The sequence below is a fragment of the Sebastes umbrosus genome, chromosome 2 (genome assembly GCF_015220745.1).
Source record: "Sebastes umbrosus isolate fSebUmb1 chromosome 2, fSebUmb1.pri, whole genome shotgun sequence".
In the NCBI taxonomy this organism is placed as follows: Eukaryota; Metazoa; Chordata; class Actinopteri; order Perciformes; family Sebastidae; genus Sebastes; species Sebastes umbrosus.
Genome location: NC_051270.1, coordinates 9283077 through 9303061, shown reverse-complemented (window position 1 = coordinate 9303061; position 19985 = coordinate 9283077). Strand labels below are relative to the sequence as shown.

The following is a 19985-nucleotide window of genomic DNA, read 5'->3' as shown; positions in this document are numbered from 1 at the left end:
GGAACACAAAGAGCAAGGAATAACATTGTCTTTCCCTCAGCCTGGGAGTTTACACTCAAAAATAAAAGACGGAATAAATAACACTGGGTCTAGTGAAGCCACATGTATCCATCTACAGGAACATAAACACAATGTTGCTGCAACGTTATCGAGTCACGCCATGGCACGATATGACTATATCAACAACAAGTGCAATAAAGGGATTAACACATGCAAGGAGAACACAAACAAAGTACTGTATATTCTTCTTCATGCAAATAAATGACAAAGCAAATGTTCTTACGTCAGATCAGCTCAAAAACATTAAGGGCTTTTTCACATGAGCACATTTCACGTGTCCCTTTATGGATCAGATAAAGAATAAAATGGGTGATTTTCAAGAAAAACGCCACTTAGACTAAACTTTCGATTCAACCTGATATTTTTAGGAAGATCAAATACCACGAGAATCATCTTTCTCGTCTCTTCCTCGCGGTTTTCCTTCCTTCTCAATAAAAAGAACAAATGCTAAGGGGGAAAAGAGCAAACGTTCAATGATGGATAAGTCACTTGAAGCTATATTTACTCAGGAAACAGTGAGAGGAGCTTCTTAGTAAGAATTATTACAGCGAGCAGACAGCCAGTATATTAAAGGAGCTGTCTTCTGTGCACTGTCAACTGCCTCAGCCTGTGTGGTGTAAAACATCACAAAACTGCAGAGGCGCCAAACAACAGCCAGCAGCTGTCAAGCTACAAATAATGACACTATTAGAACTTCAATTACACAATTACAAGTTAGTCAAGTATAACTTGTCAATAAATTGACGAGCCCGATACAGTTAATATGAAAGTTAAAAGTATTGTTAACTGTACAGTCCATGTTTTGACAGTAAAGCATCTCGGAACTGACTTAGAGAGACGAACAGAAAGAAAGAAAAAGAGAAACATGACACCTCGTCCATGGGTCATGAAGATGGGTCACCTGGTGGAATAGAGGGGGAGGGGGGGATTGAAAAGGTTGGATGGCGCGAAAAGTGAGATGGCCTCTCCAACTGTAACCTAAGTCTCGATCCCCAGAGACCCGGCAGATCAACTGACCGGACCCCAATCAACACCGGCTGATATGGAGCTGACAGAGAGATGGATGAATGGACGGATGGATGGTTGGTGTCTCCTATGCTGCGTGGTTATTCAGGGGGGACTGGTGGTCTTTCGGTTTCTGAAGGTTCGCAGAAATAGAGAGGGCATCTGACAGGTGTATGTTAAGACCCACACTAAAAGATTTTTCAAATCCGAACAGATGTTGAAAATGTGAGCGACCCCACACATAACAACATGCTATGTTAAATCTAACAGTTTTGTTCCTATAGTGTATGGAGAGCAACGATTTGGCCAAAACAGCAGCACACCACACACTAACAGATTCCATTCATGAACAACAAGAGTCCCAACTAAAAAAACGGAAATCTCGCAAAATCTCTCACGATCAAACGTGATTTTAGTGTAAACAAACATGGTGGACGACGGGTAGGAAGAATTAGAAATGTTAGTTTTTGCACTACTTTGTACTGAAAATGTATAAAGGATGGATGGATGAAGTCATGGAGACACATTAAATAAACACTCACATTGTTGCCACAAATCAACAAGTTGGTCCTCCATTTCTGAGGTCCATCTTACTGCTACTTTATGTGCGTTTTGCATTAGCTCATGCATGACGGCGGTGGTTGTCTTTACGCTTCAGTCAGCTTGGTTTTCAATTGGTTCTTTCCCACGTGACTGCGTCATCGGCGGTCTTGGGGTTCCCCACACACAACAAGATATCCAAATGTAAATATTGAACATGTTTAATATTTACAATTCGAAATCGGTACGGCCAGGATGGACTTCTGAGCCGATTGGGGGATGTAAAAAACACTCTTAACATACCTCACACCACAGGAATATCTGGAAAGATCATCTTTAGAACCATCAAAAAAAAAACTGGGGCTTTGCTGACTATTGTCAGAAGGGGGGGTATCGGGCCCAAAATCAGCTTGATTCTCATATAGTGTGTACTTGGCATTAGACGGGGTAAATTTGGGTTTCTGAAAAAAAAATAAAATATAACTCCAGCAATACAAGTTTCACGCCATGAAATGTTGCAATGTTTGCAATTTGAAATGTTGAAGTTGAAATTGAATCCCCTCTGCTCTGTTCTGTGCTTGACAAAAAGGAAAACTATGTGTCTGTCTAAGATGTATATTTGTTCATGCATCAATCCATTAGTGCTTCGGGCCGTTTCTCCTCGTCAGAGTCTATAGTTACTCCACCCAGCAGCCATATTTCAAGGTAACCAACCACTATCTGGGAATGTTTGTCTTCCATTAACATCTAGTTGACCAGTGAAATTGTGCAGGTGGTTGATGAATTTGCAATGTACTAGCCAGAGGCCAGTGCTACAGTGAGGCCAGCATTCTGCACACTCACTTTATGATCAATGAATCAGATAATAAAGTCTCTTTTATTTTGACAATACTTGACCTTAGGAGAGTGTGTTTTTCTAATAACCTCACGTCTTCAGTGCTGTAGGCTATACGCCTCCACTCAAACTACAGCAACCACCTAAACCTGTTGCATTACTCATGCATGAGACATGCATTTAACATGTGAACAACATTTCTCCGCCCCCATTTCACAATTCTGTCTTGGTTTTGTTGAAAGTGTTGCATTGCTAGAGGTGAGGAAAGATCTGAGTTTCAATACTTTATGAACACGTTTAGCTATTTAATAAATGTTCCTAAATAGTGTGTAAAAGCTCAAAGACATTTTCTCTATTCTGTGCTACAGACATAATTTGATCAGTACTCAAAAAGTATTAGAGTTAGATATCCAGTTCTGAGTGTTAAAATGCATCCGTCATTATCTCAAACCTCCATCTGAAGTACATCTCCCATTCTTGTAAATTTATTAGCAAGCTTTAGATGCAAGGGCAGCAGATGACAGCTAGGACATTTACAGTGGGGGGAGGTAAAATCTTTGTTGACATATGCAGTGGTTATAAACACTGATGACACAGGCCTGTATTGTGAGTTACAGTCAGTTAGGAAAAAGGTCAATACAAGTTGTTTTCTATCCACACGCTGAACTCCTCGAGAACTAGCGTGAAAACACTAAATATGTATGTATATTATTAACATTGAGTACCAAAACCTGCTTGCTGTGTAAACATGCTTAAGGATGTCCAGCAGCGAATGCCTTTTTGCGTCACAATTTAAAACGTAACAGCTTAGTCAAATATAGGAGAATGGCCCCTGCTCTATATTTACATCTGACTGGAAGATCCAGTGAGAGAAAAGTAACCCAATAGCTTGGCCTTGTAAACAGCCATCTCTGATCTTTGCAGAAATGTCAAGAATGTATATGTCACAGCAACATGACAATGGTATGTTGTAAGCATAATAGAGGGAGGGGCGTTGGCATCAACTGTAGATCCTTGAGACAAAGCTGCAGAGGTTAGGCTCGACTTTTTCCACTCGATTAGCTTGAAACTCAGGTAAAACACATCTGAGAGATGTGGGAGACAGACAACGAGGGCAGGAGTGATATTTAGACAGAATAAAAAGAAAGAATAAGGGTTAATAGAGCATGCATAAGAGAAACAATGTAAGGAAGAGAGAGGCTATGGAAGATATGCTACAGGGAAAGAGAAAAATAAAATGATTCTTCAGAGATAGTGAGGTCATCAGTGACAGTTCAGTAATCAGACTGCTGGTTTAAAGGGTAAGTAGGTGGCAGTGATGTCTTCACTGGCAGGTGCAACATTGAGGGTGTCCCTCTCCCTTCTAGTGAGCTTTATAACACAGCGAACGGCTTCAATCAATGGACACCCGGACCGACAGATAAAGCCATCAGCTGACGAGTCCCATTTGGGGCACAGCACCACTGATCAATACGGGAGACATCAGCTGCTATAAGCCCGAGGAGAAGGAGGGATATGTTGAAACAGGAGAAGAGATTGAAGGGGGGAGGGGGTGGGTGTGCACTCATCTTGGAAATTTCAACTCCCATCAATGCTAATTACTTTTGGCTTTTGGAATCCATGACCGGGGGTCATACATCTACTTTTCAAGGATTCAACTGATGCTCTTAATGCTAAGGGACCTAAAATGAGGTTAACAACAAAATACGCTTTAGTTCCTCAATTACAATCAATACCCTGTAATAAAAAAAAAAACTTCTTAGTGAAAAAAAGGAAATTAATTACTACATTTAAACACTTAATCGTTCTTAAGGCCTTAAACATCTAGAAGATTTTAATATTTTGACGACCCCAAGTTACATGACAGAATAAATTAGGGCTTCAACTAACGATTATTTTCATTGTCGATTAATCTGTTGATTATTTTCTAGATCAGTCGATTAGTTGTTTGGTCTATAAAATGTCAGAAATGGTGAAAAAGTGTTTCCCAAAGCCCAAGACGACGTCTTCAAATGTCTCGTTTTGTCAACAACTCAAAGATCTTCAGTTTACTGTAATTGAGGAGTAAAGACACCAGAACATATTCACATGTAAGAAGCTGGAATCAGAGAATTTTGACTTTTTTTCTTCTCAAAAAATTACTTTAAATCGATTATCAAAATAGTTGGCGATTCATTTAATAGCTGAGAACTAATCGGTTAACTGTTGTAGCTCTAGAATAAACATCAGAAAAGGGAACCTGGTAAACTGTGAACAACAGCATGACTGGTCAAGTTTTAAGTCTGGTTGCAGGAGATAACAACTCGTCTTTGCACACTCATCTGTCATAACTTGTTAACTGATCTTTATCTAATCGTGTATCCCAAACAACAAACCGCATCAACTAAAACACCATCGACAAAGAGGCAATAACATTTGGCGACGGTGTGTTCATGTCCATTTCTTCCCTCAAATCAAGCGCCTTGTTTTCCATTAGGCCCCTTTGCACTCAGATCTGCGTTACTGTGTGGCTTATGCAACGTCGCTGCAGAGATGCACTGGAAGTGAGCTCAGGGCTATTGTGCTGGTGTAGGGCTCCTTGGGGGGCTGTAATGTGTTTCATACCATCCATCAAAGGGGTGTGGAGGCCAGGAAACTTTGCTTTAAGAGCACACACAGGACACAGATGGAGAAGCAAGACACGCAGATATGCAGAGATAGCAGAAGTTAGTCGATCACAGGAGAGCTTCACGTGGGAACAGCTTAACTAAACCCCCACTAACAAAAATATTGAGTGGAAAAAAGGTACATATTTCACATGAAAGGTACAATGGGACTTACTGATGATGTAAAGGAAACTATTTCAAATTAAATTAGATTTTGTAGGAATATAACATTTTGAAAAAAAATTGGCTTTTCTTGATTTATAAAATTGTTTAGTCCTGTTTTATCTTCTGTTCACCAAAATCTACATAAATCTAGGGTATGTCCGTCATACCTTTGTACTGCTTTTATAATGAATACAAAATATTACTATTGTCTGTTTTCTTCCTACAATTTTTATACACTAAAAGAGTTAAATTGTGTATTTACACCATTGCCCTCACTGTATCAAAAAGACGTTCATTACGGGGAAACGATGCTTCAGTTTCAGCCACATTTCACACTTTCTTTCATAAAACAGCTTGTGTATTAACTGACTGGCCCCTTCACACTTCTTTTGTAGAAACTGAATAGTATTTGATTGCCACATTTGGTTTTCAGGGACTTTGCAAATGTATTCCACTGAAGCCAAAACATGGTGCATGGATCTGAGCAGCCCGTGTTATTTTTACCCTGACCGATGACCTCGCTGGGAAGCATGAATCTGCTTGAGACCTGCATTCGTCCTCTTCCCTGCTCGGTTACTTATGAGCATGGTGATTAAGAATCTCCCAGCTCTGCAGCTTAGAGACTCAAATCCCTGTACAGTATGGTCGTAATTAAAGATGGACAGCACAGTGGCAATCCAGGGGCCGTGGAACAGTCCGGCTAAATGACAGAGGAAATAACAGGGAGGCGGTGCGGATTGGGGGTTGGGATGAAGAGACGGAGAGAGGAAGAGACACAAAGAATAGTCTTGGTTGGTAAGAAACGAAAAATAAAAAGTCTTAAGATTCTAATCTAACATCTCCCAACATACCCACAAACAAAAACATCAGGAAAACTACTATTTCCTTTTGTTTTGAAGGAATAGACGAGCATAACCACCATATATGTACTCAGCTCCCCGAAGGCTGGGCTGTAATTTGCCAGCAAACGGGTGGAGTTTACCAAAGGCAAAGATAATCTCAGCCCTCGCATATATCAACACGGTAACCGCAAAATCTTTGATCACAAATGCAAGGGGGAGGATATGTCCAATAAGAATAGTTTTGCCTCTTCTTTTAGAGTCTGTCTTGGAGTGATGATTAGAAAGCAGCGGTTGGAATCTTGTGTGCCATTTGGGTCCCCACCCTTTCCTGAGAGTAGGGGCCCTTTGCTACCAGCACTGGTCTTTTAGTACGTTTGCCTGATTATCTTTCTGTCTGGCTGGTGAGCTCGGTCAGTTCCAGCCCACTGACAAAGTGCTTTCAAAGGGGAAATGAAAGAGCACGGCCTTGTTTCTACACAAGCAGGCCGATGCCTCCCTTAACCTCCCCTCAGTCACCCTGTCTGTCCTCGTCTCCTACTGTGGTTTCCCCGTCTGCCCTCGTCATCCTCTCTTTTCTCCCTTTTCACACATGCAGACACGCGACGGTCACTCCCTTGTCTGCTGTCTATCAGCGTTGACCTATCAAAAAGGTTGGCCCCCACTTTTTTGGGGATCATTAATCATCCCGTGTAGGACAGGAGGCCCCTTAATCCAACCCCTCCTACCCCCCCCGGCCTACCCAAGCAGGCCACAGTGCGGCCCTCCGCCCCTATCCCCCATGGTGTTATCAAGTTTCAGTGGTTGTAACTGTAGCACAATAAACAGAGGGGGAAGGAGAACTGGGTGGGGGCAAAGGAGGAAGGGGATGGAGACAGAAAGAAAGACAAGAGAGGACAAAATGTCATTTCCTAACTACATTTTATTGGTGCATTCTAAGTAAAACACGTGTCTCGGGTCTCGAAAACTGCATTTTGAGAATTGCATCTTTAACGAGTCAGAATATGGAAACTAGTTGAAATAAGTTGATCACCCGATTGCAGATAAAAAAAATAATAATACTACTACATCATTTGTTTAATAGTTGTCCAGAAAAGTAACAGCTCAAAAGGTCGATCTCAAATGAAAATCATTTCACACGCAATCCATCTAAAGTGGCCAAATGTGCCCCTCAATACCCCGTGTTTTTGTTGTTAAACCAACCAGGTGCTGCCACTTTCCAGAAGTTGTGGGGTGTTAACCAAAGGAAAATGAGGCCATATCAAAGAGCCAGAGAATGTTCCTATTGTAGTGTGGTGTTTGTACAGAGGGCCCGCCTGTTACGAGGGCCAGTGTGAGGCTGACCGGGGGAGTAATATAATGCATACATGGATCCCCCAGAGCCCATTCATGGTGTAATTGGTGTGGACAGAGCTCTCGGTCTCAGGGTTACAGTTAGGGAACTTCCTCTAATGTCCTGCTGGGAGGCCACTCTTCCCACAGCAGCACAAAAAACATATCCAGCTTAACCAGGACGTAAACTTTCCTTTCTTCAAATGTGAAAAACAGGCAGAGCTAATTTAATTTGTTTTTATGCAAATCATGTTTTTCTGGGTTTTTCCAAATATGAGTGGTCTGACCTTCTTAACTTGTCTGTTGAAAACAAAAAATAGCAGTTAAAAATATATATATATATATTTCAGTGAAGGAAAATAAGATTTGAAGGACAGAGCTCTCCAGGGATGACGTATTTTTGGTTCCCTGGTTCCCTCAAAAAAAATCCAATGGGATTATTCCACTAAAATCTGGATTATTGCAGAAAATAAACTCTGCAGCAAAGACAAGTTTATGATACTTACACGTTTTGTTCAGCAAGATAATCTTCACAAATGAACGCCACTTCTATGATTTTTGAAGCATGGATGCAATCGCCAGAAGTAAAAATCTAACGTTAGGCTATAAACAAAATACACCACGGTCGCATGAGCTCGAGTATACACAACGAGGCTGTAAAGGCAGAGAAGTCGGCGTGATGACGTTTAGTAGTCTCATTTAGCCACTTGTTAAGAACCGTAAAAGCTTCAAAATTCAAGAGTGGGATATTAACGTCTTAATGACGTATTTTTTATCGTAGATTATTACACGGCTTTGTTGAATACTCTATCCTGATTTGGTCAACCACAGCGTTCTATGGTCTGTTAATTCTTTATAACAGACCGTTGCTATGTATAACAGACCGTTGCTGTGGGCACAGTTCTGATCTCGGACTATGACGGACCGTTTGTGTGTCAAATTATTGATTTCTTAAGTAAGTTGCTGTGTAATAAGCGGGATAATGTACCGCTGGCGGGTCATTGTTGTGAATGACCAGCTTGCTGTACATTATCCCTTACATAAAACTTTAAAAACCCACCACAGACCTTATTTCAGGCATCTAACTAAAAACTCATTAAAAAAGAAAAAACATCGACTTCGAGACGAGGGAACCGGAAGTGCTAAAATGCTAATGCTGGGAATCACCAGAGGCCCCGCGATACAATATTATCACGATACTTACTTTACTACTACTCTACTTTTATCTAATAAGATCCAGTTTTCATTCTATTTATCTCAGCGTTTCCATTCACATATCTTGAGGTCAGAGGTCAGAGGTCAGAGGTCAAGGGACCCCTTTGATAATGGCCATGCCAGTTTTTCATCGCTTAAATTTAGCGCAACTTTGCAGCGTTATTTAGCGTTCTTCCCAACAAGCTTAATATGGCATGATTCCTTCGGCTTTCTAGTTTCATATGATACCAGTAGCTTCACTCTAGCTTTAAGACTGAGCCCACTACAACCTCTGAAAAACAGAATAGCGGTCGTCGGATCGTTTAGAGGTTAATAGTTTATATAATAAAAGATGGATATTTGATGTCTGAGTATCGATACAATATTGCCATGCAAAATATCGTGATACTATGCTGTTTTCCCCCCTAGACACATACTGTATGACACTAAAATATTGACTTGCTCAATTTTGGCCAAACAAAAGCCAATGTATGCCATTTTGATAAAAGGCCCCTGAAAACATTCCTGGCAGCCACACAGTGAAGATTTATGGGAGCAAACAGAGCAGAGCTGCTGCCAGCAGGTTTAACTGTGGAGCTAAATGAGACATCTTCATTATAATCATTATCTCCACTTCCTTCCCTCCTACTCCTTCCTCTAATTCTGTACCTCTTTCTCCAGCCCCATCAAGACCACTGCAACTTAAACGGCACAGACAAGTCCGGCTTACCACTTTATTACTATTAGCAGACCTAAATCTACTATGGAGGGATTGTCCCCGAAAATAGCTCTAAAGCAGCGATAGAACACCATGTGATCCCTCTTAAGCTGAATCTACACTTCCCATTAAGAGTGTCACACTGGGATGGATCTAGCCTTTGCTGACCGCGACGTGTGGGGTTTTCTGGCTGCAGTAGAAGAAGCTAAAACACTTGTCTTTACCCCCCTCCCTTGTCGACTGGTGATTTCACTGAACAGGAGCGCCTCTCTCTCTCTCTGGCTCTGTCCATCACAGCCTGCGGCCATTAATCATCTCAAGTGGACAGCGCTGACAGGCAGTTGGCTGCATCACTCTTTTATTTTCTTCCTCGTTTTTTTTTTTTCCTTTATTGCACACCCGTAGCTCCCGCAGCCTCACTCACTGCTCCCCCCCCTCGATTACCTCTTCACAACCCCACCTCCTGCCCCCGAACCCCCATCCCTAAATGAGAAAGTGGCCGGGTGTCAAGCCAAAACAAACATTCGCCCATCTGCTTAACCGAAACCTTTGAGGTGGTTAATGGTGTCGAAGCTTTTCTCTGCGCTCCCAGTGGGCGTGAAGCAAGCAAAACCTGTAATGGATATGATGGACGGTGATGTCGGTGTAAATCGTGAAGGCTAATATCCTCCACCCACACTCTTCCAATGTGAGCAGTCCTAGTGTATTTACATTACATTTACATGTCCGGCCATTAGTTTCGATCTGCAGCCAATGACAGGAGGTTCTCCAGTAGAACAGAGCTGAGCTTCTTCTTTAACATTAAGAGCAACAAATGGTGCAGAGGTCAACGGTGAAAGCGAAAGGGGCCTTGCGATGGATGTTGAAGTAGTCAGTGAATAAATAAGCGCCAAGGAAGTAAAGGTAGAGAGGATTTGTATGCGTGTCTTCTGCCATTTCTGTGATGCAGAGCCCATCAATGGGCCCCTTTACGCACAGACAGGCTTTAGGACAGCTGCTAAAATTCCTCAACCATTAACAGTCACACACACACACACACACACACGTGCCTGTTTTTAAGCGCGGAGGCAGGAAATGGGAATCCCTCGTAAGTTTTCCTTCCGCTGTTGCTTTCCTCTCAAGGCCTGGAGGCCCCACGATGAGGTGGGAAAAGCACTTCACCATTTGTCTCTCTCCAACCAATCTGCCTCACAAAATGAGGTAGTGTTTTTAAGCATTCTGCTCGTAGGGTCAGTCAAATGAAGAGGCCATATCACCGTTCACTTATCCCTCCTTCTTTCGCATAATAACATTAAATTAAAAAGGCTTTCAAAGTACTCTTTCATTAAAAAAAAAAAAAAAAAAAAGTGCAATCATCTTGACTCGATATCTATGTAGTGAAATAGAAGGAGGAGTAAACGCACAGTAATTAGAGGGAGCCATTAACAAGAGCTTAGCAGGGCTCGCTCTTCATCGCTTATACTCTTGGCACTAACAGCAAAAAGGGAGTCCAACCAAGCAATTTGTTCCCTGTGATTAGGATACTGGTTTGAGAGACAGCAGAGGTCAGCCAAGTGCCTCTTGTCTTAAGGGAGGGGTGAAGAACTCACTCTAGAGGAGCTGAAATTATACCCTACCCTCCCGCACAATGCTTACATCAGGCCTCTAATGCAAATAGCAACCTCCCCGTCATATCTTGCATCCACACTTGAAGCACAGTGTAGCCATGGCAGTTTAATTCTAACCTTTCCACTCATAACTACGAGAATGTAATTGTTTTTCTGGTGCCCTTTCACTTCCCCACTCAAATAAAAAAAACCTACTTCCACCTCTCACCATATTCTATTTCCTTCACCTCGCACTTGTCTATTATAGATGAGCACTCTGGAGAAACAGTAATATTTGTTACAACTGTTGTTGGCCACTGACCCTTGCACTTCCTCGCTGCTGGTCACATGCACCGATGATGATACAGGAACTTGATCCATGCAAGCCGATTCCAGATGCACTAACTATAATTCACTCAGGAAATGTAATGCAGCTAAACACATTAAACAAAATGTAAATGACGAGTTTTTTCAAATTGTTATCAGTTATGTTTTCTTTTCTTTGAGGTGGGACTTTGGGGTTTCTACAAGCTAATTTGTATCTCTCTTTTTTTTAAACAAATGTTATAATTAGGGCTGAGAGATTTTGAATAATGATCTAATTGCAATAAATATTGCAATATAGATATTAGAGGGAATGCTATTCATTATTCTTATTTGCATTGAAAAAAGATATTAAAATAATTATGGTGTGATTTTTGCGGGGATCTGTACCAAACAAAGATGATTTACTAAGTCTGTAGAATATAATCTGTAGCCTAGGACATCTCTGCAGCACCACAATATCTTAGTTAAAATGGTATTTTGACACACATTTATCAAATATTGCGCCTCCTGCTATTTGAAAATTGCAGTAGGCCAAATTGCAATTTAGATAAAATTGTGCAGACCTATAATTCATTCCATATTTGCTCAGCTTTGTTTTCACTTAAAAGTCAACACATTTTTTTTTTCCCTAAATAAATGCAAACTCAGTGAAAATCATGTGACATGGCACACTGTAATCAGCCAGTTATCTGCTGTCAGGTGGCATTTTAGTCAGCTTGATGGATTTCTCCGTCTGACCAGCGTGAGTAAAGGGTCAGCCAACCACTCCCGGCGTCTGCCACTGGACAGAGATGCTAACAGGGCCCTGACAGATCCTGTCCCTCCCTCTCTCTCCGACTCGGCTTAATTCATCACCCTCCAAACAAGACCCCCGGGTGCTAAGACCAGACCACCGCTCGGAAGCTGCTTCTCTCGTGAACGTGAGCTCGCCGGCGTATGCGTTCAAAGTACACACACGCATGTCGATGCACACGGGCCCGGCTGCGCAAATTTACGCACCATCATCATCCGTCACAGTCTGACAAAACAAACTATGCATCACATACACACTCGCGTACAACGCATCACCCATCATAGCCTGTGACAAAACATAATGAAGTATGAACCACACACACGCTCACAGACCATCATCACCCATCACGGCCTGCCAAAACATAATGTAAAGTATGCACCACTGTAATAACATTGTGATTCACCTTGGGAGGTATTGCTCAAGCCATGTAACTTGTTGGCAACAGATTTGTCTGATAGAAGCCTAAGTGCATTAGCTGCCCTGGTCAGAGAGGTCTTGTAGGCAGTGTCAAAGCAGCACGCGGTCGGCTGAGCCTCCCCGGCTGTTGGCCAACTAAATAAGTTAGGTCACTTCCAGATCCTATTGGCTCTGCTGCTGCAGAAACACAGGATCAACGGGGGCAGATCTCACCTGCTGATCTCACCTGCTGACCCCTTAAAGCCTTTACTCTGGGGAAGGGAATTAGTAAAGGATTTCTTAGCCAGTGAGAGTTACAGCATTTTTTCTTTTTTTGAGTTGATCAGTGACATAGCACACTTGACATCCACCGGACAAGCAAATACATTTGGAACACCAAAGCTACAAAGTAAATAAGTATTATATGTGTACATTTTATCCTTTGCTCGGATCGTATGGGCTCTAACAACTGTATGACCAAATAAAGCGTTTGTGCCGTAGGCATTACACCAATCAATCTGTAGTGAAATTCCAGATGCTCTGTTAAAAAAAATAGCAACCCCTCCTCACACTGAGACAGGAAATGACTCTTAAGAAATGGAAGTCATGTGGTATTTGCTTTTTCCACATAGGCAGAGGGAGGGAAATTAACTCCAACCAATGTCACATTTGTGGCAACTTTTAACAGAAATATAGGATTTAAAACACTGTAAACACCTCGTTACAAAATCATAGGAGTAGTTTTTCCAATTAAAACTTATATTGAACCGTCTACAGGATATAAAGCCTGAACCCACAGAGTTAAACCAAGACATTTACAATCAGGAACCCACTGACAAAGTACACTTCAACATCAACTCCATTTTCACTAAACTGTAATATATAAAAAACTCCTAAGGGAAACATGTTTGTAGAAAAGGGATGCCAATGTACTTAAGAGAATTCATTAATCGCAACTCAACCTCCAAAGTGTATGCCAAACCGCAAGTAAAAGAAAGTCTGTGCTACAGAGGGCTCAAGTGAAGAAGCAGCTGCTCCTTAATATAATGTGGATTTCTGGAGAGGAGTCTTACCTCGTTTCTGCATGAAGGTGAAGAGGTCATCCAAAAACTCCTTCCTTTTGGGGTCATTGTCCAGTTCATACAACTGAAAGAGAAAACAGAAGCTTATTAGAGCCACGCTGCACCAACTTGTCAGTTGAGCACTGCATGTCGCCTGAAGGTCTTGCTGTGTGTCTCTGGCCCTGTGGGCTCTAGTCGTCAGCATGTTATATGTCTGTGCTATGTGGCTGTTCAGGTTAATTGTGCTGTTTATTTTTTTGTCTCTGCCCTTTCTTCTCTTCTTCCAAAATAAGACCACAGGCTGATAATGCCAGAACGAAGCACAGAAAAACCCTTAAATTGCAACATTTGTATCAGACATATTCTCTATTTTTACTGTTTAATCAGATTCACAGCAGCGTGAAAACTGTTGGCTAGTTTGTTTTGTTCGTCTCTGCAATGTTCTCACAAAGGCACAGAACATACATGCATATCAACGGCCAGCTGACCGTTAGCTGTTATCTTTGTGGTGTGCTCAAGTGCAACGTTTAACAGAAGAGGTGAGGCAACATGAAACAATGCATCCGTCAGTCTTGGAGTTTCAGGGCCACGGAGATATATTTATAGCTCTGCATTTGGACAATGTTTCAAAAAGGTTAACCTATTCACAATTCCCACTAGTTTGACTTTCATAAGAGTGAATGTTGTTATGTAATTAGTGCAAAGGCTTTTTGGTTGTCTAATGATTGAACCCACTGAAGCTACCCGGTGATCTCCAAACGCTTACCTTAGCAAAGTCTCTGGAGGCCTCTCCTCTTCCTCTGTTACTGTCAGCCTCATCCGCCCAGCCTGCACTCCCATTCTACAAGAGACAGGAGAGAAACACACCAATATGGTCAGCAAACAGAAAATGGTTACAAACACCTACAGAGAGGATCCAGTCTGAAGTGGGGTAGTGGTGACCGGGGACTTTGCCTGGTTCCACCACTGATGCAGCTGCACATTTGTAATTCTTAAGAATGGAGTTTGACCTCCGATATGTTTTTCTTAAGTTTAATTTCTAGCTGCAAAGACCCGGTCAGGTTGACACCGACTGTACTGTAGGTCAAAAAGTTAATGTTAGACTAAAATAACGGAGTAAACTCTAAGCTAGTTACAAGAGCTACCATCACATGACACATGAAAACTAATATATATACTCAAACTCCAAGAGTGCATTTTTCCAGAGGTTGAAGGAGTAACCTCTGGAGTTATTGTGCCCCTGAGCTCCTGTGTCCCCCTCCCCCTTCATCCTCAAACATCTCCATTTGACCTAAACCATCTGCATCTGGGCCTGCCCTGCCCCCACCCATGTCTTCCGACCCAGCTGGATACAAGGGCCCCCCATCCTTCAATCTTAACGCAGCTGTGACGGGTGGCCAAGTTCATGGAGTGTAGCTGGCTGTCAGGAGGGGCCAGGGGAGGGCGGGCTGGTCAGTAGCCCTAGCGTGCACACACACACACACACATTTACAAAGGCCGATCATGGCTGTGTGTATGTTTGTGAGTGCAGGAGGGGGGGGGGGGGACGATGGCCCCACAAGACGGGAAGGAAGGAAAATAGGGGCAGAAAGGGGTGCATGGTATGTGCCGACCAGGAATGTCTCCTAAAGACAAAACCTATAAAAGCATCAGGAATCAAAACAAGATCCGTTTGGAGGGGGACGTTAATAGCTGCAGCACAGGGTCTAGTTTCAAACGGGAGCCCATTGGTCAGTGGCAATTACAAGGCCTGAAACGAGAGCCGGGAGGGCAAAGGTTGTCAAGGCCCCTGAGAGCAAGTCATTTTCACCCTCTCACTCTCTGTACGTGTAACGGTTGTCAACATTCATGCTCCCTAAACAAATACTCATCAGCCATCAACTTGCAAGCCCACTGCAAATGGCATGTTTCAGGGTAGAGTTAATGCATGGAGACTTTTGTTACAAAATGAGATATCTGCTACTTACACATCACAACTAAAGAGTCTCCAAAATAGTCATCTTTAAATTAACTTGCATATTGACATGATCGATAAAAGTGAAAAGTTGTATTTTCAAACTAGTATGAATGTCTGATGAGTTCCAAAATGCTACATTTCCAGTAGGGCTGCTCCCACTTAGTCGATAATTGGTCGTTTCGGTCTTAGTCGACAATGATGTTTTTAGTTGATTAGTAATTTTTTATGCTTCATGCTGAATGACTTATTTCCTTATGAGCACATCTCTGGTAAAAACAAAACCTGAAGTGGTGCTTTTGTGTGACTCTTGGTGGAGAACCTAATTTTTTCCAGATCTGTCGATTAAATCAACTAATCAATTAGTCGTCAAATAATTTCTTTGGTCGAGGACAGCCCTTTCAGTATGGAAAAACTAATATTTGAAGTCCAATGTTCAAATGTTCAAAGACATACGTACCAGCAGGTTGCTATCCTCTCAAAAGACAGACTTCTATCCATTTTTAAAATAAGCTGTTGTTTCATCACATTGGCTTCTCAGCAGATATTTTGTGTTAAATCAGTTTACAAGCAGCTCATTCCTCGTGAAAAATGCATTCCGCTGTCAACTTACATTATCCATAGTATGTCATAGAGATTACAAAAGGATCGTCATGTGAAGGTAAATATACCGTATAGTACATTTGGAGGCCATATAGACCTTTGCACTCAATCTGACCACCTCTGTTAACCTTTAACCATTATAAATGATTATAACAGAAGATAATTCAGATTGCAGCCATGTATAATCTCACATGCTTGCTCTTGCATGAACAAAAACTTTGCATTCGGCACCTTTTATACATGCTGGATGTTCCCTATTCAATGGCCCAGAGGTCAACACACTCTGTGTAATCTTACTGACATTAACCAAACAAGGAGCCATAAAGCTACATGGGAAACGCCGTCATTCTGCTTGTTAGCAAGTTAAGTGTGCTCTGCAAATCTTCTTCAGAATATCAATACCAGTTCGTAATAAAAAATAAACCTGTGTGAGTGTGAATGTCTCGGCTGATAAACCCTTAACTCTCTTAAGATCAAAAAGTATTTATGGAGAATATTTGCAACAACAGTATGACCCGTGTGTGTACGTACAGGACTCACTGATAGTTCTATTAACTGTGAACTGTGTTTAGTGATTTATGATGTCTAATACATTCTATAATTTACCAGATCAAGTAAATTACTATGAGTCCTCCAACACTACAATTCACTCCTAGCGCACCAGAATCAGATGTAACTACAAATGAACAGACAATAGTTGCTTGTAAAATCAAACAGATTTAGAAAATGTGAGAGACCCCACACATAACAACATGTTACATTCAATTTAACAGTTTTGTTCCTGTAGTGTATGGAGAGCAACAATTTGGCCAAAACAGCAGCATACCACACACTAACAGACTCCATTCAAGAACAACAAGAGTCCTGACTAAATAAACAGAAATTACGCGATCAAACATGAACAAACATGAACAAACATGAACAAACATGAACAAACGTGGCGGACAATGGGCAGGAAGAATTAGCAATGTTTGCTTTTGCACAACTTTGTACTGAAAATTCACGCAGAAAAAATAAAAATAATGGATGAAGTCATGGAGACATGTTAAATTAACACTTGCGTTTTTCCCACAAATCAACAAGTTGGTCCACCATTTCTGAGGTCCATGTTACTACTACTTTATGCTTCACGTGTGTATTAGCTCATGCATTAGCCGCGGCCGTCATGATGGCAGTTGTTGTCCTTCCTTCTTCAGTCTGCTTGGTTCTCAATTGGCTATCGTTTTCTCCCACATGACTGCGTCATCGGGTGTCCTCGGGGTTCCCCACACGCACCAGGAGATCCGATTGTAAATATTGAACATGTATAATATTTACGATTTGAAATCGGTGCGGCGAGCATGGACTTCCGAGCAGATCGGGGGATGTAAAAAACACTCTTAGCATACTTCACACCACAGGAATACCTGGCAAGATAATCTTTAGAACCATCAAAAAAAGTCGAGGCTTTGCTGAATCGGGCCATAAATCAGCTTGATTCTCGTGTAGTGTGTACCTTGCATTTGGTGAACACAAATGTGTTTACATGAAAACCATATGCACACACCCACACCTACACACACTAATGCCTCCCCGAGGGAGACGGTGTTATGGGAGCGCGGGGGTCAAGGTGATCCTGACATCAGCTGAGAACAAAGGTCTAAGTGACAGGACACTGCTGTCCAGTCAGTGTCAGACTTTGGCTTCCCGCTCCATCCTCTTCTCTGCTTTAGCTGCATTTTCTGAGGTGCGCATGATTAACACGATTTGGTACACAACTGGATCATTTCTGTCCCATTTTAAAATGAATGAAATTACCACAGATTTTACAAAACTGTATTTCAGAACTTTTTCTCTCACTGATCATGTATAACACACATACTGTAGATGTCATATTGGCAGTCGTCATGATTTTTCTTCATTGTGCATTCATTGCAGTTACAGGGACCAAATCTTTAATCCTTGCTCAGTACAATAAGTACTACAAAGTTCAAGTCTATTACAGCAAATCTGAGATACTTAAAACTTACTTTAAATTGTTGGTGTTTGTAGATCAAGGTGGGAGACGAAGACAAAATTAATAGTGTGAAAATGATCAACGCATTATCTGCTCTCTGCAGCGATAGATTATTCAACCATCTGTTGCAATTTCCTATCCACATACTCCTGCACATAATAGGACTGGGACAATTCACATACACTCCCGATTCAACACTATCACGATACTTGGGTGCCGATTCAATATGTATTGCAATTTTTAAGTATTGATATTCCTATTCAATATTATGGTTTATTGCGATTTTTAACACTAGACCATGGGAAAAAGATGAATCATACACTTCTAGGGACTTTTACTTTGGAAAACATCTAAACCAATACAGTAAAATTGTTTGATATTCAGCATGCACTGTATGTAGTCAGAGATGTCCTGAAGTCAAATATATCAGTCATTGTCAGGAATTATGCAAATTTTTTCCAGCAACCCAAAATTCAAAGAATAAAAATAAATAAGAGACATTTCCCTCACAAATTAATGGTATTTTCTTTTTAATTTATAAGGGACATGTAATGTTTTACTCTTCTGGTGAATATATATATATATATATATATATATATACACATATATATATAAATATAAATAAGATAATATATAAATAAGGCCCATTTGACCACAGAGATGAGAGTGACGGCTGGCCTGACAGCACTTTACTGCAATACGATAACGTTACCAACGACAGAGTTAGCATGCAGCTTTAGAAATCATGTCTAGCTCTGCTTTTTCTGCGATGTGTGAAACCATGAGTGTTTCCATACTTTACTGTATGTGTAGTGTTTACCACTTTGGATTTAAAATGTGAGGTGCAGGTCGTATCCACGCGGACCCTTTGCTGTTGTCTACTTTGTTGTTTCGGCTTGCTGCGGTTTTGCTTTGGTTTTGGTTGAAGGATACGCAACGGATATGACGTCATGTTACTCTGACTACGACAATAAAAGTGGTAACTTCCTTCTACCTCCACATAGACTCAAATGAAGCAAATATATTGATTCTGGCATTAAAAAAAATAATTTGAAAATCGTAAAAAAAAAAATAATTAAAAATCGCGATACATGGGTGAATCAATATTTTCCCCCCACCCCTAGCACATAATGGCAATTTAAACAAAACAACATATCCAACAGACACACCAGTGACTACCGTAGTATCACTTTTGACTTTAGAGTGGAGTGCTCACTTGTACTGAACAAGGACTCAGTCAGATTGTCCTCTTCAACTGTAGAGGGCTCAGGCTGAATGGCTGGTATGATGAAAAGGATAGATGGAGTTGAAGATAAAACCAAACTACTATATTATTAAATAAGTATGAACTAAGACACTTTAAAAAGTTATTTATTCTTTTAACCAACAACCAATCAGGCATCTGCAACAAAGACACGACTGCACCATGTGGCTGACTGGATGTAGATGCTTTTGATATTAAACTCTTGGATCTCAACGGGACTGTTGGGACAACTACCAATGATTCCTTGTGGGTCCAGGAGTGTAATTCTGCTGTCACTTGTCATTACGCAAATAAGTTCAGTTTCATCTATAGAAAACAGTCTGTTTCTCTGGCTGGTTCAAAAAAAGCCCAGTAATTGGAACATGGGGGCCGTTAACCATGAATAGACATGTTGGCTCTTGAATTGGGACCTTGGTCAGCTGAGGAATGTTAACACTATGTTGCTTTTTTGTCAAGTTAGAGTGGATACTGATGTTTTGGGCCACTCCTTATGATCAGTCACCTCAGCCCCTTCATCACATCCAGAGCTCCACTCAGACATGACTTCTTTAAAAAAAGATATTCCCACACCCTACCTACATTCATGACCGGGGCGTAAAGGCTCGGCATGCCTGAAATAATTGTTTCAAATGAAGTGCTTAAAGCATGCTTTTATGTTTATGTATGTGTATT

General features: G+C 41.3%; 1 protein-coding gene across 3 annotated transcripts in view; it reads right to left on the bottom strand.

The window, feature by feature from the left end:
- The window catches only part of LOC119478058 (AT-rich interactive domain-containing protein 3B-like), a 62604-nt gene that overhangs the window by 17270 nt on the left and 25349 nt on the right, over nt 1–19985 (bottom strand). For all 3 annotated transcript variants that reach the window (XM_037752473.1, XM_037752465.1, XM_037752484.1), the window contains exons 3-4: nt 14263–14337; nt 13509–13581 (exon numbers count right to left, since the gene is read on the bottom strand). In XM_037752473.1, the coding sequence (XP_037608401.1) occupies nt 13509–13581; nt 14263–14337 (148 nt within the window). The remainder of the gene's footprint in view (nt 1–13508; nt 13582–14262; nt 14338–19985) is intronic.